Source organism: Eutrema salsugineum, unplaced genomic scaffold, assembly GCF_000478725.1.
Source record: "Eutrema salsugineum unplaced genomic scaffold, Eutsalg1_0 scaffold_9, whole genome shotgun sequence".
Taxonomy (NCBI): domain Eukaryota; kingdom Viridiplantae; phylum Streptophyta; class Magnoliopsida; order Brassicales; family Brassicaceae; genus Eutrema; species Eutrema salsugineum.
The window spans coordinates 1594603-1621066 of record NW_006256342.1 but is presented as its reverse complement, the minus strand read 5'-3'; the positions used below and the strand labels follow the sequence as shown (position 1 = coordinate 1621066).

Here is a 26464-nt window from a genome sequence, read left to right as displayed (position 1 = left end):
GGAGATTTGTAACCGGAGGAGGAGAGTAGTGCTTAACCGGTGGTGGAGGTGATTTGTACTCGTAGTCCTTCTTTGGTGGTGGTGGAGACTTGTAAACCGGAGGAGGAGAGTAGTGTTTAACCGGTGGAGGAGGAGATTTGTACTCGTAGTCCTTCTTTGGTGGGGGTGGGGATTTGTAAACCGGAGGAGGAGAATAGTGCCTAACCGGTGGTGGAGGTGATTTGTACTCGTAGTGTTTCTTGGGAGGAGGTGGGGATTTGTAAACCGGAGGAGGAGAGTAATGCTTAACCGGTGGTGGTGGAGATTTGTAAACCGGAGGAGTGTAGTGTTTGACCGGTGGAGGAGGAGAAGAGTAGTAGTAATTTGCGGTGGTTTCCGATACAAAACAAAGAGAGAATGCTAAGACAAGCAAAGTTGCTGCCAAAGAAGCCATTGGTGACCCCATTTTCTATGTGTTTCTCTTTGTGTTTGATGCTCTACTCTCTCCCCTTCACACCCTTTATATAGCTTTTCAATTTCACTTTCTCGGTTTTTTTTTTTTTTTTAACTTCGATCGCTCATGGTAAATGGCAATTTATGTCATATGTAAGAAAAACAATAATGATTGAATATATAATACAAAGAAAGAAAATGAGGTTAGTCTCTTTCGGGCTACATTATTGATTTTCTTTTTCCCCTTCTATAATTTTGGTCATCGTTGATCGATATGTTCTGCATGTTCATATCAAATAAAATATAGAGAACATTGAATTGAATCTACAGGTAACAGAATTTTACCATAATATATTAGAGGAACTATAAAAATCAAAAATGACCGACATTATTCTAGAAAATGGTGCGTAAAAAAGATAGATGATCCCACAGAGGGGAACAAACGAGAGAATTACACATTCTGAATGCTGTAAACAAGCATTCGTCCATTACCAGCACATGAAATACTATTTTTTCTATATCCAAATATTTTTTATTTTATTTTCAACAAAATACAATATACGAGTTTGAATAGGTTTTTTTTTTCTTTCTTTAACTACGAACTACATTGTTCAAAAGTAAAAGAAAAATCAAATTTCGAGTTTATCTTTGACATCCTATTTTAATTTGTTCTTGACAAGAACAAATAAAGAAGGAACGCGTTAAAATCTTAAAAGATAGGCGGCCGAGTTGAATGTAGAAGGAACATAGAAAGAGAAGGTGGTCCGTCATGCAGATGATTCTCTCTCGTGCCGGTGACAGTCAATCTTTGATTTATTTTCTGCTTTGTTTTTTGGGGTTTTGCCTCACACGTTCTTCGTTTTATAACACGTTTCTTGTCATTACTCAGATTCATTTGTAATCTCTTATTCTAATTATTGTTTGATCAACATTAACTCGAATCTAATATTACGTTTTAAGATTCAGACAAGATAAATAGATGTTATGACCAAAATTTTTAATAGCATTTGAAATTTTCAAATAGTCATATCGGCATATCGCGTTTCTTTTTAATATGCTTACTTTTGAAATGATGTAAACAACTCAACGAGAAAGATATAACGTATATACATTGTATCTTAATTTATATACTATAATGTTAACATATTGGGAAATAATAACATTATCACGATTCACGAACCGGTGTTTCAGAAATAAATATACAAGGTGGAGGATAATCCAATTCAAGGCCAATTGTCTTCTTGAAAATTAGTTAAGGCTTGGTCAAACATTAGACAATAAAACATCTCAGATAATAGAAGTTAAATGTTTGAGCAATTTTTATCAAATGGGTAAGTAACCAGCTGGATTAGGATTTAGACAAATCAACAACTTAACATTCTATATAGTTTTATTTTTCTCGAAAGTTGACTATCTTGGTTAGGCGTCGAAAGTTAAATAACTAATCTTGACAATTTTGAGGCTGAAGAAATTGACGTAAAACAAACTTAATATAAATATATAATCACCGTCATATATAAGTTGGTTTAAACAAACTTAAATATGCTTTGTTATTTTTACATGGTACTAGTGATGGAGTAAAAAATATTTTATGGTTCGAAAATCATATGGAAACACAATATCAATAATAATAATAAAATTTTATTAATCAAGTAATAATTATGAGTTTATAACTAGTAGGAATGAATGATCTAAAAAAAAAAACTAGTAGGAATGAAGATAAAAATACGTAAACTGCGGAAATTTTTTTTGCCTTGCTGGGTTTTTTTTTTTTTTAAATTATTACTAACATTTTTTATTATATATATATATATATATATATATATATATATATATATTTGTTGCTAGATTTGTTTCCAGAATAAAAATATACTTAACAATCAGAAAGTTACCTTTAGCGGCAATATATGTGTATGCATTCCACACAAAATTTAAACGGTTTTTAGTAGTGTGTGAGAATCTTTTAAGTTCAAAACTGTTTTACTCAAAAAAGTCTCTAATTTGGTGAGATAATTAGGTAAAAGCAAACATCGTTTGGTGATTCAAAGTCCAGGGCTCCAAGCCAACCACGGAAAACAAAAGTAACCAAAAAGGGTATTTAATTTGATTGGTAATATGTAATATCCAACGTGGGTCGTAGCTGCATATATATATGCTATTTGATTTCTTTTTCTCCTCTTTGGAGATAATATATTCATATCAATACTTTAAATAATAATTTTCATCATATATACATTCAAATTGGAATGTATGAAAAAGAAAGAACACACATCGATTCAAACATATTAATTTTTACTATTGCCTCCCTAATAAAAACCTTTGGAGTTTATTACTATCGTAATGCACACTTTGTCTGACCTTAATGTGTTCCAATAAACGAAGAAGAAAAATGTGTACCAAAATTGGATTAATTCATGTAAATATTTCTTCAAATGAATGTTTAATCACTGTCGACCAAAAAAGGAATTTGTAATCACTGATTCACTATTATCATCTGTATTTTTCCCAGTAATTTTTTTTTTCATGCATTTCTAACTTACTTTTTGAATAATAGAACATCAAATTTGTGTTGCTTTATTTGCTTTCTCCCTTACACTCATGATTATATTAAAAGGAGAAAAAAAAAGACGTGCTTGGATTTTCATAATGATATTCCAAATAAATCAATGACTTTTAGCAAAAGCTCATGCAAAAATCTAAGTAAAATTTATTTTTCCCTGATTGATTTTTCATATAAAAAATGGAATAGAATCGCTAATACTAGTGGAGAAAGTTATTCTTTATACAGAAAATATACCTGACCAAAAGTTTAAAAGTAATTTATTTTGTAGTGAATCATGTCATTCATACAGCTGATGGTAGTTATCGGTTTAAGCTAAAGGAACCATAATCTGTTTAATCCTAATGCAACCATTATTGTACGTATTTCTCTAAATACATCTGTGGCGAGTTATATTTGGTTCAAAGCATGAATATATCCTCCTAAGTTCAGAATTTCAACATGTTATGTAGTCTTATTCCAAGAATCACCTGATCCCATAACCTATAAGATTTGCCTTCAATTACAATTTTTTTTTTCAAAAATTGAAGTTTACAATATATTCGTTTTTCATTGCAATATAGTATTTTTTTATAGATGTCCATTGCAGTATATTACCAAATAAATTCCCCGTGTGAAAGCATTGGAAGGGGTTCGTAGACTTCACTGCTTCGTGGGGGCCAGGCGGCTTCTATACAAGTATACATACGTCTTTCTGAACAATTTTGTTATGCATCCCTTATATTAATTTTGTCTTGTCTCATTATCTAAGTCTTATATAAAAGTAATTTGAGGAAAGACTCAACGATAGTGAAAGGCACTACACGCACAGATCTAGTAGGTACTGACTAACTGACCATTAGACCAAGACCTAACGTAGTTTCTTTTGGTTTAGGGAAATTCAGTTTTAATAATGTATGTCCTACATTTATAGGGAAGACTCGACAACATGTACACATTAAAAAAAAAAAAAGAAGAAGTTCAAAATCGTGAAAGGGGACAGACAACAAACATGAAAGATTTCTGATTATCTGATATGTAATACAAAAAGAGACGCGGAGTAGAGCATTGTTATGGTTATACGTTTTTGGGGTGTGACTCTTCCGACAAGGAGATTAGTAATTATCATTTTTCGTAAATTGATGATAGTGATAATGTGTAATTAATTTTCCTCATCTATTTTATGAGTAGCAAATGGCTCTGTGTATGATGGTAGAATTTAGACGGTAAGAAATTGTTGAAGCAAAGGAAGTTTCATGAAGTCTTCTTAAGGCTTTTGTTCGTCTCTTTGTTTGTCCAAGTGTACAGAAAATTTCCACATTCAGACAATGAATGAAACAAGATAACATTACATTATTTAGACGACAAAATGATTTAAATAAATAATCTTTTACAACTTATCTCAAATATCACACAAGTCGTCCCTGACTACAGCACACCCGAAACACGTCTTCATCTAATACATAGACAGGAATTATTGAAAGACCAAAAAAAAAAAATCAATCATTTTCTAAACTGGAGGAGAAAACAAAAAGGAGAGGAATACAAGTCAAAATATGAATTGACAACGAAGGTAAAAAAAAACAGTGCTTATGAAGAAAGCAGAGCAAATAATGTTTTATTGATATTAGCCATAGAAAATCCTCTTCGTATAAAATTCTATTAAACCAAGCTTTTTGTAATAAACATTTTGATATCGACAACACAACTTTATAACAGAAGGAGGGAACAAAAATAATATACATATATATATATATATATATATATATTATATGTGTGAAAATAGCATTTTAAGGTTCTATCACCTCAGATTCTACACTCTCCACGCATCTTTGTTTCTCAGGATTCAGGTAGCTTCAACGATACAACAAGTGATGTAATGTTCGGTTTCATTGAGTTTCTACTTGAACGAGGATGGCTCTTTCCGTTAAAACCAGCCGACGAGAAACAATAAATTCATTTGGTTGATGTACCTCAATGTCCCTGAGTCATTACCTTCTTCCTCGTTGTCCTGGTCTTGAACCTGGTTTTCTTGAAAATTGGAGCCGTAAGAACTTCGAATCAGGCTCACTCTCATCCATTCGATAGCCTGCGAAATGTGTTGGTTTTTAAAAGAAAATGAGATATAGAGCATAGCTGCACAGGGGATAAAGTCTATGGTTTAAGGGACGAGAGGGCATTTGCCACTTAAGGCTCAGGCTATAGCAAATAGCAAGACAATCCAACTGAAAAAGGTTACACAATGAAAACAGACCTAAAGATAAATGTGAATAAGAAGCCAGGAGAACGAGAAATCAAGTGGAAAGAGATTTCGTAAGATTATTACTTACCTTGTAAGGTGCTCAGAGCAGTCGCTGCACAGGCAGGGTTTGTAAAATCAACAAAGCAAAGAACAATAGGATCTCCGTTCCGCTGCATTAACCATAAATACAAACCCTTTAGTATGTTTATCAAAGTAATATAATTTCTGGTACAAGCGATTTCAACAATATCCGAACTGTGAGTGAAGCAAGGAAACTTGCATGTTTTGAGTCTTTGGTCACAAGTCTCACTTCTCTATATCCTACAAAAGGTCGAAATATATCTAGACCTCGGTTAAGGAAAGTGGAGAGAAGATAGTTTCCGTTAAGGTTAGTTTCGAGAAAAGGAAAAAAAGAAAACTTGTCATGAAATAGGATACGAGCTACTTCCCTCCTTGAGCAATTAGAAGGAAGTCCTTCAACATATAGAGTGTTGGATGCATCTGGAGGTAGAGGAAGTGGTTCACGGTTACGCCTATCAACAGATTCTTGTGGATCAAAACCCAAAGCACGACCATCTGGACCGTGGTCTGGAGGGAGAACTCCACCACGTCTCATCATAAACTCACCCATTGATTGCCCGTTACCTCCTGTTCTTCCAATGGCTACACCATTACGATGACCTGCTTCTCCAGATTGCATAGAAGGTGTTTGCTTCATCAAGAACAAAGGAAAAATGAACCAGGTCAACAAAGAAAGAAGAATGGACCAGAAGATTATACTGAAATGAATCAATAAGAATGGTACCACCACGCTTTGTAGGTAGCGATCATAAGCAGACCCAATAGTTCTAGTATCGGGAACATCAAGATCCTCATCCCGTGGAAAATAACCACCGTGCATCTCATGGCCTGAAGGCATTGCAGATGGTAGAGCCTCTGCGAAGACAAAATGCAGAATCTGGAGATTTATTTACGGGAAGGGTTTATCTATCTAAAGCAGACTATTCCCCATGTGTTTCTGTATCCTATATTGATCATCATCATCAAGGTGCTCAATTGTGGCCTCAATCAAAGAGTTGTTGAAACTGCGTATTGTGCTTCTTCTAGCTATCGAGAAACCAACTAGCGAGAGTATAAGAGAAATGAGCTTACCGAAATCGGAACGGCGACGTTTCGGAGGACCACCAGGAGGAGGATGCTGTCGCTGCTGATTCCAGTATCCATCCGCCATGGAAGTTGACAAAAACAGGTAATCCAGGAATCACAAGCTACAAGAAGGAGATTGAGAAGAACAAAAGCCCTATTTCCAGTGGATAGCTTCGATTCTATCTGGTTTCAAATACAACAGAGCTCTATCTCGCTCGCTCTTCTCTTTCGAATCGCTCCTTGATCGACCTCGAGATTGGTGATTGACATTCATGGCTCCCCAGCTTCAGTTAAAGATCCGATTCTCAACGACCCGATCCGTACCGCGCCGGTTTAACGGGCCACTATATCATCGAATCGTAGACCCATTTAAACAAAATTTGTCTTTTTGGGCCCATATGACCCGGTTTCAATCCAAATTCTGTTTTGAAGGTGTCCAACAATGTATTGTCCTCGATAAGGATTTCGAATACATTACTAATGCAGCATTTACAATCTGATTATTGAATTGTGTGTAATTAAGGTGAATCACGGATTGTCGCGTGTGTATATGTTGTAGGTGCTTTCTTAAGGAGTATCAAGAACAAAATATACTTTGATGTTGTCTGGTAGTATTTATGACTTGGTGACATGCAGAATCACAATGAATGAACTTTTGAATAAGCAATTTAATAGCTGACAAATATCACGACAAAATATTAAGATTTTTATTTGTTTATGTACAAGTGTATATAGGTAGAAAATGAGGAGATGTCATACGTAAAGAGAGAGGGGCCCATACACAACAACCAACAAAGCAAGTAGATTTCCATGTTTCCTTCGAGCCTTTCTTTTTCGTTAAACCCAAACTTTCATTTCTTCTCTTTTTTTTGTTAAAGCTTTCATTTCTTGTCTTCTCAAGCCTTTGCCTTAATCATCATTTATTCATTTATTTGCTCTAAAGTCCAATCATACAATCTATCATCGCATTCCTTGTTCTTACATCAATTTTATCAAAATTTCTTTTGTTATTACATCAAAGACATGATTTTATTAGTTGTTTTCTTTTGTGATATGGAACCTACTTTTACTAATAATTGTTGCTAGCGGATTCAAAACAAAAATAGATTTATACTCAAAAAGCTTTTCTGAGAATGAAATAGAAATAGCTCACTGATAAGCTTTATTCAAATGCATAAAATAAAAAAGGAAAAGATATAGGTGTGTCACCAAAAACTAAAAGATTGTTGATTGCTACATATCATACAATTCAGACAGAAATGAGTTGCTTTTTGGCAACTCCCAGAATTACATTATATTGATGTTCTAAATCCAAAATTATATGAATCTTTACTTGCTAAGAACCCTAATATTATAGGTTAATGGACTTTTCATGAGACCTTTTTTGTTAAAGACTTTTCAATTTTTCATGAGACACTATCTTGAGCTTCTCATGGGTCCTCTAATCCATTTTAACCCTCAATTTCTCAAAACACCAATAACATAATTACTAGGCTGATATGTTTCAAGTGGTATTATAATGAGATCTCATGACGCATTGACGCTTCAATAAACTTCAACATGAGCTATTTTTCCAAAAAAAAATATTCTTCGTCTTAGTATATGATGTGTGTCTTTAATTACTACTTAGTCACAAAGTTCCGGAAGACAATTTTGTATATTGTTCCATTCAAGGTGCATTTTTTCCCAATCTAAGATGTAGTTCAGATGTTGATTTTTTTTTTTTTTTTTTTAAATTGTTAATGAGATGTTGATTTTAAGTCTAAAGGACATATACAATTGAACATCCATGATAATGTATTATAATATATTAATATATAATAAAGCGTATTCAATACATATGTATGGAAAATTGAACTACAACTTTGTGTCTTGGTTCTTGGGCGTGCATCATCCAATCCAAGGTTTCGATTTGCTTTTACAATGTCGAGACGAGCTAGATCCTATGTAATTATGTATTGCTGCCAAACAAATCACATGCATATTCGTTTATATCCACAAATTATATAATTCGTCGGTGAAGTTAAAGGATGTTACACAAAGAAATAATAAATCATAGTATTAACAATAATCAATTGATTAATGAAGAAGATGAAAAAGTAGAGAAATTGGAGATGCATATTATTGTTTTCATCCAAAAGTGATACATTCTCCTCGACTAACTCCCCGAAATGTGGAGGTAGGGACCAAACCAAACAGGCCCACTTACCTCCCTTAGGGGTGTTTTTGTCTTTTCAGTACAATCGACAACTAGCGTTCAACGTGTCTGCGGCGAAGAATAAACTGCTTCCTCTTTAAAAATGACCATTATAGACCTCAATTTAGCGCGTGAGTTTCAGATCGGACTAACTAAACCGACATAATTAAATCCGCGCTATGATCTAAACCGGAAGTATCCTTTGAAAAAACTCATTTTTAGACGACGATTAAATTAATTAATATTCCATTCTCAAGCAAGAAAGTCAACAATGTTATTCATGTTTAAACAAACACAAATTTCCATAAACAAACGCTGCAGATAGCTATTTAATTAAGAGTGTTTTTAAAAAACTCAGAACGGATTAAAAGTTGGTTTAGTTGACATTGTGGATTGTCTTGTTCAATGGTCTTCTTGTTAGCTCTAAAACAGATACGTATACGATGGATGTATCGCATTCCCTTATTACAACTAATGATAAAAATTGTTGATACTGAAAAAAATTATTTGTGTGAATCAATTCGGACTTAGATCATAATCGACTTTGTGATTTGTTTGTGTGCATTACTTTTACTTCTTTGAAATCTTAGACCATCTCTAACCATTATTCACCCAAACACCAAAATTTAGGTTTCTCGTTCACCTCCCAAGCACATTTCTTTCAAGTTACAAACCAAAATGTGCTTTTTGTAATCAAAACATGCTTATTTTAAAGATTCTATAAAAGTTTGATTTACTCGAATGTACTACTGCATGGGGAACGCCTCTTTACTTTTCTTTTTCTCTTTTTTTTTTTGTTTTTCACTAGCCTTAATAGAGTCTTATAGGGATGCCTCTTCTCTCTATATTTTTTAAAAAATATTAAATTATTTTAAGAAGTTTTGTACCAAAAGAAAAACAGAATAAAATACTCTCTTTTCAGAATGATTTGATGTATAATGTTTTTGCACACAGTTTAAGAATTTATTTAATTTTTATTTTTCTTATACTAAAGATATTATTTATAATCCATTTAAATATCATTCCGCCAATAAGAAAACAATCTGCAGAATATAAAAAGTTAAAAATTATAAAAATTCATTAAATTTGACATTGAAAAGTGAGAACATCAAATAATTCTAAATAAAAAAACCTTATAAAACATCAAATAATTCTGAATAGAAGAGTTTTTAATTAGACAGTTTCTTTATTTATTAGTAGTAATAAATAGAAGTATATAAATTTATGTTAAAAAGGAGTATATATTTATTTATATTGGTATTTTACAGTCTCTGACTGCGTCGCTCACACCGTCGTCACTTTCTTTTCTTCTTTTTTTTTGTTTCTCTCTCTTCATTCTGTCATCGCTGTCTCTGACTTCCTTGTCTTCCTCCTTGTTCCTTTTTGCTTTTCCGTCGTTTTTCTCCGCCGGGATTTTCTCTCTCCCCACCACTATTTTCTCCGGTAGGTCGTCCTTTGTTTCGCCGGAGAGGCGAATTGTTTCTCACAGCATACGAAAGCAGCACTTGCGAATCAAATTTAACTCCTGGAGGGGAATTCTGAAGATCGTATAGCATTTTTATTATTAAAGTTTCGTTCTTGGAGAAGCATCGGTAGATCTGGGAGGTCAATTACAGTGCCATCTTGCTTGAAAGTTTTAAGCTTTTCGTTTACGTTTCCCTCTCTCTCTCTCTAATTCTCTTGCAACTGGTTCACTGGCTGGTCACGGCTTTTATTGATGGTTTCCACGGCGGCTAGGACCTCCGGGGCTTTTTCGTATAGATGATGAACGACCCGTCGGGTAAGGATCGAAGAGGGTGGTGGTGCTCTGGTGATTTTTTCACATGGAATGGCAGATCTTGTGACCTACAGTAATGCTGACCAAAACGTTGAACAGGTTCGTCTCTCTCTCTCTCTCTCTCTCTCTCTCTCTCCATCTTTCTTCTTCTCTTTCAATTTTGCAAAGTTTACGATCACTTGGGAATAATCCTTTGTTCTAAGCAGTAGAAAGCTTAAATCTTGTTACTACAGAGTAATTATTATTTATTACGCATTCAGCGATTGAAGTGGGGTGATTAAGAGGAAGTTCAAAGTTGGAAGTTTGGAGTTTTGTTTTGTTTGTTCAACTTTTTTTTCCGAAAAATCCAGCAAATCTCAAGTCTCTGTTTATTGTTGTTCTTTGGTAACAATGATTTCTTCCCAAGAATCTATCACCGGATTTGAAACCCGAATTCTCAGTGTAGTTTGGGGGGATTGTTTGTGTGAGTTTTCCTCATTCTTCCCGTGTCATTTGTCCTTATAGAACATGTGTATTGAATTTGTTTTTCTAGTGAACTCTTTTAGGCTTATGGAATAAGCAAGACCTTGGCATTGTAAGCTATAGGAAAATAGATCAATCGAAGAATGGAATTATAGTCAATTGTTGTTTTTGAAACTTCCGTGTAAAATGACCATTGAAACTTGGTGATGCAAGGGCATATGCAGTCTTAAACTTGGTGTTACCTGTAGCTAGTCCCCGTTTTCTTACGCGGATCTTGTACATTTTGGCAGGCATTGGTTACATTGAAGAAGGGAACACAACTTTTGAAATATGGTCGGAAAGGAAAGCCGAAATTTTATCCTTTTAGACTGTCTAGTGTGAGTTGCTGTCTGCTCAACCACTTCTCTTTTACACTTGTTTTTCGGACAATTGCTTCATCTGAGAAAGAAAAAAACAAAAGTTATGCTCGTTGGTGTTGGTTGTACAGGATGAAAAATCTTTGATCTGGATATCGAGTAGCGGTGAAAAGCGACTAAAGTTAGCCTCTGTATCTAAAATTATCCCTGGGCAAAGAACTGTAAGACGTCTTCTTTTCTGCACAGTTCTTGATATGAAAACTCTTATCTATTTGGAAAGATAAAGAATTCCTCCTGGCTTTCAAGCATATCTAAGAAACTATCTAATCTTTTGCAATAGGCTGTTTTCCAGCGTTACCTTCGCCCAGAGAAAGATTACTTATCCTTTTCTCTCTTATACAACGGAAAAAAGAAGTCTCTTGACTTGGTTAGTCATCGTGAAACTGGTGTATTTCGACAATCATTTCAGCAACACTTGATAATAACTCCAGGCATCATAATTCTTAATAGATTTGTAAGGACAAGGTTGAGGCTGAAATTTGGATTGGAGGCCTTAAATCATTAATATCGAGTGGGCAAGGCGGGCGCTCAAAAATTGATGGCTGGAGTGGCGGAAATATTTCAGTTGATGTAAGTATTCAGGCAAGGACTCTGTGTATGTCTTTTTCTCAGGACTTCTGTCTGTTGAACTCTTTGGTTGATATGAAATATATTATTTTTTCAGGCCAGCAGAGACTTGACATCGAGCAGTCCAAGCAGCAGTTCTGCGAGCGCTTCACTTGGTCACAGCTCTCCTGGGACTCCCTTTAATTTCGATCCAGTTGCTTCTCCTAAGAGTGCTGAGCCTGAAGTTCCTTTAACTGGTTCAGAGAAATCACATGTGGCATTGGAAACCAAAAACATGCAAACAAAGGTATCTGCTGGTTCAGATGGTTTTCGGGTTAGTGTCTCGAGTGCCCAAAGTAGTTCTAGTCACGGTTCTGCAGCAGATGAATCTGATGCGCTAGGTGACGTTTATATTTGGGGTGAGGTTATATGTGACAGTGTCGTTAAGGTCGGGATTGATAAGAATGCAAGTTATCTGACCACAAGAACGGATGTCCTTCTGCCTAAGCCGTTGGAGTCTAACATTGTCTTGGATGTTCATCAGATTGCCTGTGGTGTCAGGCATGCTGCGTTTGTGACAAGGCAAGGCGAGATTTTTACTTGGGGTGAAGAATCTGGAGGAAGACTGGGCCATGGAATCGGGAAGGATGTTTTTCATCCCCGTCTTGTTGAATCTCTCACAGCTGCTTCATCTGTTGACTTCGTTGCTTGTGGAGAATTCCACACTTGTGCTGTTACTCTGGCTGGAGAGCTCTATACCTGGGGTGACGGTACACATAATGTGGGGCTTTTAGGGCATGGCTCTGATATCAGTCACTGGATACCAAAGAGAATCGCGGGATCTCTCGAGGGGCTCCATGTGGCTTCGGTAACTTGTGGACCTTGGCATACTGCTTTGGTAACATCATATGGGAGGCTTTTTACATTTGGAGATGGAACGTTTGGTGTCTTAGGGCACGGTGACAGGGAAACAGTTCAGTATCCAAGGGAAGTTGAATCTTTATCAGGGTTGAGAACGATTGCGGTTTCATGCGGGGTTTGGCACACTGCTGCTGTTGTGGAGATCATTGTCACACAGTCGAACTCAAGCTCCGTATCGTCTGGAAAACTGTTCACATGGGGTGATGGAGACAAAAACCGTCTTGGACACGGTGACAAGGATCCTAGGCTTAAGCCAACATGTGTGCCTGCACTGATTGACTACAACTTCCACAAGATTGCATGTGGACACAGTTTGACAGTTGGTCTGACCACGTCTGGACAAGTGTTCACGATGGGGAGTACAGTTTATGGCCAGCTTGGGAATTTTCAGACGGACGGGAAGTTACCGTGTTTGGTGGAGGACAAGCTCGCGAGTGAATTTGTGGAGGAGATCTCTTGCGGTGCGTATCACGTGGCGGCTTTAACATCTCGAAATGAAGTCTACACATGGGGTAAAGGAGCCAACGGGAGATTAGGCCATGGTGATCTTGAGGATCGAAAAGTGCCAACTCTTGTGGAAGCTTTGAAGGACAGACACGTCAAGTACATTGCATGCGGATCGAATTACACTGCAGCCATATGTCTCCACAAATGGGTCTCTGGTGCTGAGCAGTCTCAGTGCTCGACCTGTAGACTGGCCTTTGGGTTTACACGGAAAAGGCATAACTGCTACAACTGTGGGCTCGTGCACTGCCACTCATGCAGTTCCAAAAAGGCATTCCGCGCTGCATTGGCTCCAAGCGCGGGAAGACTGTATCGTGTGTGCGACTCTTGTTACGTTAAGCTCAGCAAAGTGTCTGAGGTAAACGATACTAACAGGAGAAACAACGCTGTGCCTCGTCTTTCAGGAGAGAACAAAGACAGGTTGGACAAAACTGAAATAAGATTAGCAAGATTTGGTACATCCAACATGGACTTGATCAAGCAACTTGATAGCAAAGCGGCCAAGCAAGGGAAGAAGACTGACAATTTTTCACTCGGTCGTAACTCTCAGCTGCCTTCCTTGCTGCAGCTGAAAGATGCTGTGCAGTCTAACATAGGCGACATGCGAAGGTCTACTCCAAAGCTAGCTCCGGCTCAGTCAGGTATTATTAGCTCCAGGTCGGTGTCACCTTTCTCTAGGAGATCTAGTCCTCCACGCTCTGCCACTCCTATGCCTTCAACTTCCGGAATCTATTTTCCGGTGGGTTTAGCAGATAACATGAAAAAGACCAATGAAATGCTGAATCAGGAGATCAATAAGTTACGAACACAGGTACTGTACATGCATCTCTCTCAGAGAAGGGCACTCAAGTCACTCACTTTCTGTATCGGATGTGGTAATATTGTCATTCATTCATCTGATTTGGTGGTTTAGGTTGACAGTCTGATTCAAAAGTGTGAGCTCCAAGAAGTGGAGCTCCAGAATTCGGTTAAGAAGACTCAGGAAGCTTTAGCATTGGCAGAGGAGGAATCTGCCAAATCAAGAGCCGCAAAAGAGGCAATAAAGTCGCTCATAGCGCAGGTATAATGTAATCGGTTTTCAAATATATATATATTTGTTGTCAACTACATCGAAGCTTGAGATCTCACAAAGGAAGACTCCGTTGACTCATAATAAGCTATCTTTTGGTTTCTGGAAAAACAGCTCAAGGATGTAGCTGAGAAGTTGCCTCCTGGTGAGAGTATAAAACTCGCCAACGGATTTGACCACAACGGTTTCCATTTTTTCCCTGAAGAAAATGGTTTCCATCCTTCAAGGTCGGAGTCGATGACTTCTTCTATATCTTCAGTTGCTCCTTTTGACTTTGCCTTTGCAAATGCATCATCTTGGTCCAATCTCCAATCACCAAAGCACACGCCTCGAGCCAGCGAAAGAAACAACAACAACGCTTATCCAGCAGATCCACGGCTTAGCAGCAGCGGGTCAGTAGTCAGTGAGAGACACGAGCCTTTTCAGTTTCAAAACAACAGCAGCGACAATGGTTCGAGCCAAACAGGAGCTGTTAACAACAATACTAATCAGGTAGAAGCAGAGTGGATCGAACAGTACGAGCCTGGCGTGTATATAACCCTTGTCGCCCTCCACGATGGAACTAGAGATCTAAGAAGAGTCCGCTTCAGGTTTAGCATCTGCTCATATTCTTGATTTATACATTCCAACTTTTTACCAGTCAGTCTGATGATGCTAAAGGTTGTGAATTTCTTTCTTTTTTTTTCTTTTTCGCAGCCGAAGAAGATTCGGAGAACATCAAGCAGAGACATGGTGGTCAGAGAATCGGGAAAAAGTGTATGAGAAATATAACGTGAGAGTGTCGGAGAAATCAACAGCTTCTCAAACGCATAGAGACAGAGACGAAGAAGAAGAAGACGTTCTTCCTCAGTAGTAGTCATATAAACATTTGTATGATTTTGCCCCATAATTTTAAGTTTCTCCACATTTTGCCCCGAAACTCTTCATTGTTCAACCTAACTCTTCTGCCTTTTTGTTTTTTGTTCTTTGTCTATCTCGATTCGATATTGTGAGAGAGTAATGTCCTCTACATGTATGTTGTATATATAAAATGATCGTCCCGTTCTCAGATCACTTTAGCAACAATATATATATATATATATGTTGAGAACACCGTTGAAGTATCGAATTCGAATTGCCAAATCAAGGTCTTCAGACTTTTTAGATTGAAAAAATGTCGACTTTTGTGATTAAAAGACTAATGACAACCGTTTGTCATTACCTAATTGTGTGACTAAAGGTGATAATGTGTTATCAAAATATAAGTCAACCCACAACGAATTTTGGCAGCTAAAATACATCAACTTCCAATGCTATTACAGTTTTCTCATTCTCATTCTTCATATATTCTTTTTGTCTACCATTTTAGACTTTACAATAATTTGGGTCATTCATTATATTTACTTATCTTTCAATTTTATCCATCATTTTTGCGTTAGTATTTTTTGAACTCTGATTAGTTAATATGTTGACCGACGCTTTTATCAACTTGTCATATTGTCTTAAAGCAGTAACTAAAAAAATAACTTATAGGAAACCTAAAATTATTCCATCACAACTTTCGACCTTTTTATTCATACTACATAATATATATATATATATATGTATATTAAAAATTTCTATGCTTTGGAAACAACCTAAAGGCCTTTTCAGGTAAATCTCATTTTATTTTATTTTTGTCGCCCAAGTAACTCATATAGTTAGCTCATACTAGTATAACTTTACAATACATATGATGCGGTTAGTTCTGATTTTCTAATAAAGAAATTCATGCTCTTAGATTTTATTTTTGTAAGGCTTACATGTCTCCATTGTTTTAAACGCAACTCATAATTAACTTTTGCGTTTGCATTAAGCGTTTACGTATAAAACACACATAATTTCTCCTTAACATGATTAAGTACTCTGTGTGTTCGTCTCTGTTAAAAAATGTAGACTAAAAGCTAACGCAGAAGCAGTCAAGTAGACACAAAATAATGGAAACCTCAATTCATTAATTACAAATTGCAATGGTAATTAAGCTATAGCAAAAGTCGAACTGGAGTGTTTGGCTGCAATAAGATCACTAATGTATGGTTGGTTAGTTGGTGCTGCTAATAAATGTGTTGTATCCTCTCACTACAACATTTCAAAGTTCTTTTTGATTATCAAATCGAAACTACAAGACAAACTTAAGTCAACGTTAAGATTTATGATGGTACATATACAGTCATTTGTATGCAAACTACTCTATGTTTTCTCCTTTTGAAGAAATAATAATTTCCATTAGCATAAAGTATATGCCAATAATATATATATATATGTCGTCGCATCATTTATGATGACTTCATTTAATTTGTGACTTCATTTATGAAAAATTTAGCGTCTGCAGGTCCCATGTAATATGTCTGAACGTGTCCGAAGAAATTTTGTAGGTGGTCATTAATATGACATATTTATTTCTTCGAGATCTATATAAAACTTGTTAGTATTTAGTTTTTTTTTTTTTGTCAATTCTGGTAATCTTTTGTTTCTGGAGTATTTGTTGGTGATTAATACTATGAGAAAAATCATTACTAAGCATTAAATGCTTCTTGACTTTAAAAAATAAAATACAAGTAGAACATAGGTGGTTTAGTGATAGAACGGAGAAGGTACATTAGCATGATGCATTACAATGATTCAATCATGAGTTCACAATTGCATATAGGATACATAATTACCCAAGCTAAGTAGGGTTAAAATAAGTAGGCGTGCATCCAAAAATAGCTCGACCTTAATTTGGTTATTCTCGATGGAATTAGCAAATACAACAATTCCTTCCCAGAAAACTTTCTTAAAAATTAAAAAAGAAAACACGAAAGGGGAGAGAGAAGAAATTAAAGACATAACTAGATCTCTATGCTATAGGTATGTATCATGCATATATAGCTATGTATGTATATATGTAATATGTGTAAGTGATCTTGGTGATAAAGATCATGGATATGTTTGGGACTTAGTACTCTGTAAACCATAGACGTTGTGTTTCTTGGAAGGAGCAGAACGTGGAATTGGCATTGTCTTGGGCAAAAATCCTGAGAAACTTTCTGGAGGATAATCATGGTCAATGAAACCATGATGATGATGTAGTGGATTTGGTCTTCTCACCTTAAAAAATCTTCCTCGTCTTGAGGATGACGTGTGTCTTCTTAAGCTCTCCGCTTCACAAATCCTCCATGAGAACATCATCATAACTACCACTAAAATCATCATTGCTTCTATGCGTTTATTGCCCATTATTGAAAAGGCTTGCTTTTAGAAAACAGGTGAGATGGAAGATGAAGAAGAAATACAGAAACTAAGTGTTTCGTCTTTTAAGGTGAGTATCCAATATAAAGGGGGAGGGAGACTGGTTTATATTATATAAAAAAAAAAATTTACTATCGATCAGTTATATAACACTAAAATATAAAGTTGGTATAGAGGGGATTTGATTATGACATTTTTTACAAATATTAAAAATTATTCACGTATGCTGATATGCCTCATTATTTGACTCAATTTTACTATCTTTGGATAAATCTTAATTTATGAAACACAATTAACTTTAAATTGACACTTGCGAAACAGAACAAATATAATTGGATAAGGAATATTTGGTTTTCGAGTCTACTTTTCATTTTGTTATTTATTGAATTTGAAAACTATAAAAGTTTGGGTTTCTACTGCACCATTTATCATAATTAACTACTCTCCTGCTAACAAGTTTTCCTATTTACCGTAGGAGAGCAAAACAAGAAGACCCATTAACTTTAGCTTTTCAAATAGTTGTATGAATTGAGACTTATTAGGATTCTTCTTGTGCTTTATAAGCATCCACATGGCGACTTTAATGTTTTCTAGGAGTATAATTTATTACTATTGAATTGAATAAAATCTAATAAAGATTGGTGTACTTTAGAATGAGGATGCTTGATTAAAGGCATGAAAGATTGTGTTGTCTAGAGGTGGGAGTGGGTAGGATGTTTTATACTGTTGAACGGGTATCTAGGCTATTCACATAGTAGATGTTAATTAATACGCAAAATATTATGGCTTTCTTTTGTTTCACAGTTGTTGGTGACAACAATCAGTAACAACAACTATTAATATGTAATATGTTTTATTGTTTATTTTGCAGTTGCTATAATAAAACAACCAATTAAATGATAGTGTATATAGTAAGAAAGAAATGTACTTCTAATTTTCAAATGGCAGTTGTGAGGAACATTGAAATAAAGTAAAATTAAAAAAGAAAAAGGAGAAAAACAAATAAAGAAGGGGAAAATGGATTGAAGCATTAAATACTATAATAGGAAAGAATAAGATAGATGATCTGGGGCCACACTGAGTTTGAAAAATTAACTTTTACTCCGTGTGTCCCACTGCCTCGGTCCTGTCTTCTCATTTTATTTTGAGAACAGCGATTAGATCATATCTCCCTTTCTATTGGATGGGTTAATTTGTTTAAAAACTTGTAAAAACAAGTTATCAGTTACGAGTAAATTACAATTGTCTAGTGTAGTCACTAGTGTATTAAATAGTAGCTTTTGGTGTTTTTAACTATTTAAATTATGATTCTGTTAAAAAGAATTATGTTTTTAAGATTATTCAACTTATGAATATATATATTATTATTTTTTTTTCTTGATTTTGATGTTCTACGATCAATACTGTTTATCCATATAAATCGTAAAGTAATGAAAAACAAACGTCTAAACTATGAACTGAGAAACCATATTAAAAAAAAAAATGTTAGTTCTGATTCTGAATAGGGAAATGCATCATATTTTAATGAAAATCATTAGTCTAAATAAGTAAAAAGTCAAATGAGACATTTATTCAACGATCTGACATCTCTAGTCTTACGTTCATACAATTTACAGTACTGTTTAGGTATGTTTGTAATTAATTAATCACAATTTTACCCAAATACGATCTGGATTAGAGAATAAAAAGATAAACTAACAAAGCTCTGTAGTATTACATATAGTAGTTGATGGTTAATTCAATCTTTTCGTCTAACGCAAAACTCGGCTAATAAATAAGCGCCCAAGATTTACGCTCAATTTCACCGACAGAAACACTTGCACACTAAAACACACACATATCTACTCGCCTTACATTATCGAAATAGATATAACCTAAATATAAAAAAAAATCGAAAAAAGTTGCAAGTAATATGATCGAGCTGAGCTCCTTTTTATGTATACTATAATGTATATGGGGTAATATAATGGAGCTCACTCAACAAAAGGAGAAATGCAAAAAAAAAAAGTTAAAGACTTATCAAAGTGGACCTCAGTTTGCCGACAGAGCTGATGAATATGCAAAAATGAAAAGACAAGTAATATAAAACAATGTTGGATAGATTCAGGTAGTCCTACTTTTTTCTAATTTATTGCCTCACGCATTTAATATCATATGGTTGCTTGTAGGTCCTTGGGAAAATTCCAAATCCACATGAGAAACAAACCACATTTAATTACAAAAATCCCGACAGTATTTTCTTTTCATGAGCAAAAAAAAATCAACTTAAACATACGATATACACACGTATATCTCATCAAAAAAAAATATTATTTGATTTTGCACCATTAAAGATAGAACACATGTTTTTTTTTTGTTTTCTTTTTAATATCAAAATTAATTTTCAATTACGGCTAGTATTTGATGCTGATTATCAGTCTATACAAACAAACAAAAAACTCGATCAAAGGAAGTGAACATAAAAGGAATGTCTCGCTATTGAATGAGAGGGACCATATAGCTCGAATTCCTTTTGAAACCCTAAACACATGATGGGCCCTGACATTGGACGTTATTACTGGGCTTTCCTGATTAAGTTTTCTTCTAGCATCTTAAACGAATACAGTAATATCTTCATATCATTATTTAACAACTGCACAATCAGCAACGACATTAATATAATAACTAGACTACATATTTTTACACATTTTTCCCCCACTTTAAATATTTTTACATGAAATATAGATAAGTAGCTTGTATGTATAATTATAAATGTAAGTATTTTAAAGGTTAACTAAATAGATTATGTTTGATAACTTTGATGATAACAGATGCTGAGGATTGTGGAGGTGGTCGAGGCTGAAGAATCCATGATGCAGAACTCAATAGATCTATAGGAAGATTTTTCCATATCCTAGAAGTTAGATCATGCCAAATTTGGAGAGATTAATCGAAGCCAAATAATAGATGATCATGGGATATTCTGTTAGAACAAAGAACACAAGCCGAAGAGATATTCAATCCCCAACTTCTGAGCCGATCATATTAACCATATATGTATTATTGGTTTATCTTGGTTAAGCTTTCTTTTAATTAACCATATAACCATCTTGTATATATATATGTATCAAACACATTTACAGAGAATTAATGAGAATTAGTTTTCGCTTCTCTCTCTAGTTAATATGGTATCAGAGCTCTAACACTCTCTCTTCCGCGTAACGACTTCATCTTCTTCATCGCGATTTTTTCTTCAATCAAGCTTGATTTCATCTTCGATTAAGCTTCGATTCATCTCGATGAGCACTTCCCGAAGAGATTTGATCAATTTGATTCTTGTTGAGATTCTCGTTAACGTTTGTCTGGTTCTACAATCAGCGATTGCATCGATCGTTGTCTCTGTTCTTCTTCTTCTTGTTTGACCTAGTTCTTGCTGTTCTTCTTCATTTTCAGCACTTACATCTTCTTTCTTTCGTTCGATTCACATTGAATTGTTCAGATTCTTGATTTCTCGCACATTGCGATGGCTCCTGATTTACATCAATCCTCGGGTGGTACCTCACAACAGATGGACCAATACGAAAATCATTACTATCTTCATAGTTCTGATCATGCTGGACTTATCTTAGTTTCCGATCGACTCACCACTGGCACAGACTTTCATTCTTGGAGACGTTCGGTTCGTATGGCGCTCAATGTCCGCAATAAGCTAGGGTTCATCGACGGAACGATTCCTAAACCTAGAGATGGTGATAGAGATGCCGGATCTTGGTCCCGGTGTAATGATATGGTGGCCACATGGCTCATGAATTCGGTTTCTAAGAAGATTGGCCAAAGTCTTTTGTTCATCTCCACGGCTTCAGGTATCTGGAAAAATCTCTTAGCTCGATTCAAACAAGATGATGCTCCTAGAATCTTTGAGATAGAACAAAGGCTTAGTAATATTCATCAAGGATCTTTGGATGTTAGCTCTTACTATACGGAACTCATCACACTGTGGGAAGAATACAACAACTATGTTGAGTTACCAGTATGTACTCGTGGAAAATGTGAGTGCAATGCAGCAACTCAATGGGAATCGATGCAACTTCGAAGCAGAGTCATCAAATTTTTGATGGGATTAAATGAATGTTATGAGTCAATTCGACGACATATTCTTGTTCTCAAGCCAATACCGTCAATTGAAGATGCATATAATATGGTAGCACAAGATGAGAGACAAAAGTCAATGAAGCCAACGAGACCTGAAAATGTGGTTTTCCAAAGTTCTGGTCCTACTCAGTCTACTCAGGACACCTCAGAAAATGTGGATTATGCAGCATATGCCTTACAGAACAACTATCGACCCAAAACGAGACCAGTTTGTACTCATTGTGGTCAAACAGGACATGTTATTCAACGATGCTTCAAACTACATGGGTATCCCCCTGGATATATTCCTGGCTACAAGAGTGCTTCCTCAGCTTACAATCAAGGTCAAAGACCATTCGCCCCTACTCAACCTCAATCTCAACCAAGAGGACAATTTCCTGCTTTTCAACCCCGAGGAAGATTTGAAAGTCCAAGACCACAAGTTGTGGCAAATATGATGACTGATGCTTACCCATACATGCCACCTCCAGCTCAATCCCCTTTGAATCTCGACTTTAGTAACATGAACCCGGAGCAGGTTCAGACTCTCATTCAACAGCTGAGTGCACAAGTTAAAGTCTCAGATCCTACAGACAATCCATCGTCTAGTGCACCGACTGCTACCATTACAGAGCATGGAATTATGGCTGCTCAATCCTCATCTGGTATCATTCCTTTTCCATCTTCTTCATTGAGATTTGAAAATGATAGACTGACTTTCCAACATAAATGTTTATCCACTCTATATAATAATCTCCCCCCTGGTTCTTGGATAATTGACAGTGGTGCCACTTGTCATGTGTGTTTTGATTTGGCTTTGTTTAGTGACATAGTATCGGTTTCTGGAATAACAGTATCACTTCCGAATGGACATAGAGAAGAGATTACACACACTGGCACAGTACATTTATCACCATCCCTGTCATTACATAATGTTTTGCATGTCCCTTCATTCAAATTCAACCTCTTATCTGTCAGTAGTTTACTTCACAATGGCGTTTGTTCAGCACATTTTTACATTGATTCTTGTTTCATCCAGGAGTCTATTCAGGGCTTGATGATTGGTAGAGGACATCTCATTCACAATCTCTACATATTACAACTTCACAATCCTCCTTCATCTGCATTTTTCTCTAGATCCGTGATGCTTGATAATTCGCTTTGGCACCAACGTCTTGGCCACCCATCTTATGAGAGATTAGCTCAATTGTCCAATGTTTTACCTCTGTCCAAGTCTAGTAAGTCCTCTGAGTCTCATTGTCAAATATGTCCCTTAGCTAAACAAAAACGATTACCGTTTGAGTCTAATAATCACATGTCTAGTCTTCCATTTGATTTACTTCATTTAGACATTTGGGGCCCTTTTAATACGGAGTCTGTTGAAGGTTATAGGTACTTTTTAACCATTGTCGATGACTGTACTCGTGTAACGTGGATATTCTTGATGAAATACAAAAGTGAAGTTTACCAACGTTTTGCTTCCTTTATTACTCATATTCACACACAATACAATACTGTTATTAAGGCTATTAGAACTGACAACGCTCCTGAACTCGCTTTTTCTAATCTAGTTGTTCGATATGGTTTTGTTCACCAATTTTCTTGTGCATACACACCACAACAGAACTCAGTTGTTGAAAGAAAACATCAGCATTTGTTAAATGTTGCACGATCTCTTTTATTTCAATCGAAAGTGCCATTAATATACTGGAGTTCATGCATTTTGACTGTTGTCTTCCTCATTAACAGATTACCATCTGCTCTTCTCAAGAACAAAACCCCGTATGAACTTTTACTAAAGAAAACCCCTGATTACTCTTTTCTTCGATCTTTTGGGTGCTTATGCTATGTTTCTACTTTACAAAAAGATAGGAACAAGTTTAGTCCTCGTGCAGATCAGTGTGTCTTCTTAGGATATTCCACAGGATATAAAGGATACAAAGTCTTACATTTGGATTCGAATCTTATATCTGTCTCTAGGAATGTAGTTTTTCATGAATCTACATTTCCTTTTGCCACTATCTCTGATAATCATTCAGTGGATATTTTCCAAAGCTCTATACTTCCTTTACCAATTCCTGCTGTCTTAGATGAACATGTTACAATTCCACATTCTAGCTCATCTCATATACCTGACATGCATCATTCTTCTTCCCCTGATATTCCTCCATCTCATACATCATCATCTGCATCACAATCTCCTTCTCTTTGTCCAGGAAATACTTCTAACCCCTGTTATTACAGAAACCGGTATTACTTCACTACCTAATGCTAGACCGAAGCGCAACACAAAGGTACCTAGTTACTTGTCTAATTACCATTGCTCTCTCACTCAAATTTCTACTCCTCCCCATTCTACACAGGTTTTTTCTACTCCATATCCCATTTCTTCTGTTCTGACTTACTCAAAGCTAAATCCCATATATCAGTCTATTGTTCTCTCATTTTCAATGGAAAAAGAACCGAAGAATTTCAAACAGGCTATGGCATCTAAAGAATGGACGGATGCTTGTAACCTGGAACTTCATGCTATGGAGGATAATAGAACTTGGGATGTTGAAAGTTTACCTCCTGGCAAAAATGTGGTTGGCTGCAAGTGGGTCTTCACGATTAAGTACCATGCCGATGGTACTGTTGAACGCTACAAGGCTCGCCTTGTTGCAAAGGGCTTCACACAACAAGAAGGGGTGGACTATTTTGACACATTCTCCCCAGTTGCACGGTTGGCTAGTGTTAAATTGATTCTTGGTCTTGCTGCGAGACAAGGATGGAGCACGACTCAAATGGATATCTCAAATGCATTTCTCCACAGTGATCTTGACGAGGAGATTTACATGAGTTTGCCGCAAGGATATACACCAACTTCAGGAGTGTTACCGCCAAATCCAGTGTGTCGACTCCGTAAGTCCATTTACGGACTCAAACAAGCCTCCCGCCAATGGTACAAGTGCCTTACCAAGGCTTTAACAGATGATGGTTTTCTTCAGTCATATGCTGACAACACACTTTTGGTGAAAATTCGAGGTACATCAATCATAGCTCTCTTAATCTATGTTGATGATATTCTCATAGTTAGTAATGATGATGGAGCCGTAGTATCTGTTAAGTTGACACTGGCGAAACATTTTAAGACAAAAGATCTAGGTCCAGCTAGATTCTTCTTAGGTCTTGAGATAGCTAGGAATTCAAAGGGTATTTCTATATCTCAAAGGAAATATTGCTTGAACCTTCTTGAGGATACGGGTCTGCTAGGATGTAAACCAAGGTCCGTTCCCATGGATCCGAAGGTGTCACTAAGTAAAGAAACTGGAAAACGGTTGGATGATGCTACACCTTATAGAGAATTGATCGGGAGACTTCAATATCTCTGCATCACTCGTCCAGATATTACGTTTGCTGTTCATCGTCTTAGCCAGTTTCTATCCTGTCCAACTGATATGCATCTTCATGCGGCACACAATATATTGAGATACTTGAAGATGAACCCTGGACAAGGTCTTTTCTACTCAGTTGATACAGATCTTTGCCTCAATGGTTTTGCGGATGCAGATTGGGCTACATGCCCTGATACAAGGCGTTCGGTTACTAGTTTATGTATTTTCCTTGGCAATTCCCTCATTACATGGAAGTCGAAGACGCAGGAGACTGTGGCCAGGAGTAGTACTGAAGCTGAGTATCGTGGCCTTGCTGTAGCTACAGGCGAGTTGAAATGGTTCTTTCAGTTGTTGCAGGATCTTCATATACCTGTCTCCTCGAAGACTAAGCTTTTTTGTGACAGCAAATCGGCAATGCATATTGCTAACAATCCAGTTTTCCATGAGAGGACCAAACATGTGGAAGTAGATTGCCATACTACCAGAGATGAAGTAAAGAGTGATTTTCTGAAGTTAATTCATGTCTCCACAACGAATCAACTTGCAGATATTCTCACCAAGCCTCTCCATCCAAGTCCTTTTCACTCTCTACTGAAGAGGTTATCACTTTCAAGCCTCTACATTCCGGAAAAAGCTTCGGCTTGAGGGGGGTGTATTAACCATATATGTATTATTAGTTTATCTTGGTTAAGCTTCCTTTTACTTAACCATATAACCATCTTGTATATATATGTATCAAACACATTTACAGAGAATTAATGAGAATTAGTTTTCCCTTCTCTCTCTAGTTAATAGATCAAACAAATAAAACCAGTAAACTACATTTTAAAAACTGATATGGACGAATCAAACATGCATAGGCATATCACTGCTGCTATCAAACATCTCTAGACGGTCCAAAATTTATGGAGTATTAGTTTTGAAAAGACTACTTGTTTATCTACAACCATTTTTAAGTTTGTTATACGTTAATTCATAGCTATCACACAAAGTGTTTTGTCACTCCTTACTAGTAGCGGTAAAATCTTCAGAGAACAATTCCTCGTCGTATTTTCGGACTGCCATGCGTTTGCTATTTAGACATGAAATTTACTTTTTTTTTATAAGACAAAAAGTCCTCGAAACAGTGAAGTTGTTGTCGTTACATATTCAAAGACGTTTTCAAAGTAAGTGATGTTTTGCATTTTTAATTTGTTTTTCTAATTGATCATTTGATTGTTACATTTTACTAATAAAATTGTGACCAAAATCGCGTTGGAATTTTTTTTTTAAAAAAATGGTATACATCTAACTAATTCCTAATATAATATTTGAGAAAACACTTGTCTAAACATTTGTTGAGATGTTTTTTTTTTCAAGCCTTCTCATAAAGCATAAGACTTCAACAACCTTTTTTTAAATTAAATAAAATTACACATACCATGCTAGTGTATATTTTAATTTTCAAAGAGAGATACATACACGTATAAATATATATAAA

The 26464-nt window shown here is 35.9% G+C and overlaps 5 protein-coding genes across 7 annotated transcripts in view; 2 read left to right on the top strand and 3 right to left on the bottom strand.

Annotated features, from left to right (window-relative positions):
- LOC18008561 (extensin-3) overlaps positions 1-498 on the bottom strand; it is a 1690-nt gene extending 1192 nt beyond the window's left edge. The window contains 1 exon segment of the mRNA XM_006390079.2: positions 38-498. Coding sequence (XP_006390141.2) covers positions 38-445 — 408 coding nt within the window. The 5' untranslated portion in view covers positions 446-498.
- Positions 499-4605: 4107 nt separating this feature from the next.
- Positions 4606-6606, bottom strand: LOC18008637 (nuclear speckle RNA-binding protein A). Of its 3 annotated transcripts, none has more exons than XM_006390078.2 (6): positions 6366-6606; positions 6019-6149; positions 5652-5925; positions 5494-5555; positions 5302-5383; positions 4606-5060 (listed from the first exon to the last, which is right to left on the bottom strand). In XM_006390078.2, exons 1-6 carry the CDS (start codon positions 6442-6444, stop codon positions 4963-4965), a joined length of 726 nt encoding a protein of 241 aa, XP_006390140.1. In that variant the 5' UTR covers positions 6445-6606; the 3' UTR covers positions 4606-4962. The 3 variants fall into 3 exon arrangements, with proteins under 3 accessions (XP_006390140.1, XP_024007314.1, XP_024007309.1); XM_024151546.1 differs by having other exon boundaries at positions 6025-6149; XM_024151541.1 differs by having other exon boundaries at positions 5494-5925.
- Positions 6607-9860: 3254 nt separating this feature from the next.
- LOC18008905 (PH, RCC1 and FYVE domains-containing protein 1) lies at positions 9861-15152 on the top strand. Its single transcript, XM_006390076.2, has 9 exons — positions 9861-10432; positions 11086-11172; positions 11283-11372; positions 11492-11578; positions 11662-11781; positions 11876-13993; positions 14096-14242; positions 14366-14841; positions 14948-15152. The coding sequence occupies exons 1-9, from the start codon at positions 10385-10387 to the stop codon at positions 15102-15104; spliced, it is 3330 nt and encodes a 1109-aa protein (XP_006390138.1). The 5' UTR covers positions 9861-10384; the 3' UTR covers positions 15105-15152.
- A 2004-nt stretch (positions 15153-17156) lies between these two features.
- LOC18008838 (protein IDA-LIKE 5) lies at positions 17157-17495 on the bottom strand. The gene has a single exon (XM_024156755.1). It carries the CDS (start codon positions 17486-17488, stop codon positions 17189-17191), a length of 300 nt encoding a protein of 99 aa, XP_024012523.1. The 5' UTR covers positions 17489-17495; the 3' UTR covers positions 17157-17188.
- Positions 17496-21002: 3507 nt separating this feature from the next.
- On the top strand, positions 21003-23879 carry LOC112081475. Its single transcript, XM_024148209.1, has 3 exons — positions 21003-22511; positions 22650-23002; positions 23360-23879. Exons 1-3 carry the CDS (start codon positions 21003-21005, stop codon positions 23877-23879), a joined length of 2382 nt encoding a protein of 793 aa, XP_024003977.1.
- The last annotated feature ends 2585 nt before the right edge of the window (positions 23880-26464 follow it).

Bases quoted from the DNA above. Each gene is read 5' to 3' on its own strand.
- LOC18008905 (XM_006390076.2), top strand. From the start codon at position 10,385: ATGGCAGATCTTGTGACCTACAGTAATGCTGACCAAAACGTTGAACAG. The intron at 11,373-11,491 runs GTAAGACGTCTT...CTTTTGCAATAG, and splicing joins TTATCCCTGGGCAAAGAACT to GCTGTTTTCCAGCGTTACCT. The intron at 14,243-14,365 runs GTATAATGTAAT...CTGGAAAAACAG, and splicing joins TAAAGTCGCTCATAGCGCAG to CTCAAGGATGTAGCTGAGAA.
- LOC112081475 (XM_024148209.1), top strand. From the start codon at position 21,003: ATGGCTCCTGATTTACATCAATCCTCGGGTGGTACCTCACAACAGATG. The intron at 22,512-22,649 runs GTACATTTATCA...TGTTTCATCCAG, and splicing joins AGATTACACACACTGGCACA to GAGTCTATTCAGGGCTTGAT. The intron at 23,003-23,359 runs GTACTTTTTAAC...CCTCATTAACAG, and splicing joins GAGTCTGTTGAAGGTTATAG to ATTACCATCTGCTCTTCTCA.
- LOC18008637 (XM_024151541.1), bottom strand. From the start codon at position 6,444: ATGGCGGATGGATACTGGAATCAGCAGCGACAGCATCCTCCTCCTGGT. The intron at 6,150-6,365 runs GTAAGCTCATTT...TTGTCTTCGCAG, and splicing joins ACGTCGCCGTTCCGATTTCG to AGGCTCTACCATCTGCAATG. The intron at 5,926-6,018 runs GTACCATTCTTA...TTCTTGATGAAG, and splicing joins GCTACCTACAAAGCGTGGTG to CAAACACCTTCTATGCAATC.
- LOC18008838 (XM_024156755.1), bottom strand. From the start codon at position 17,488: ATGGGCAATAAACGCATAGAAGCAATGATGATTTTAGTGGTAGTTATG.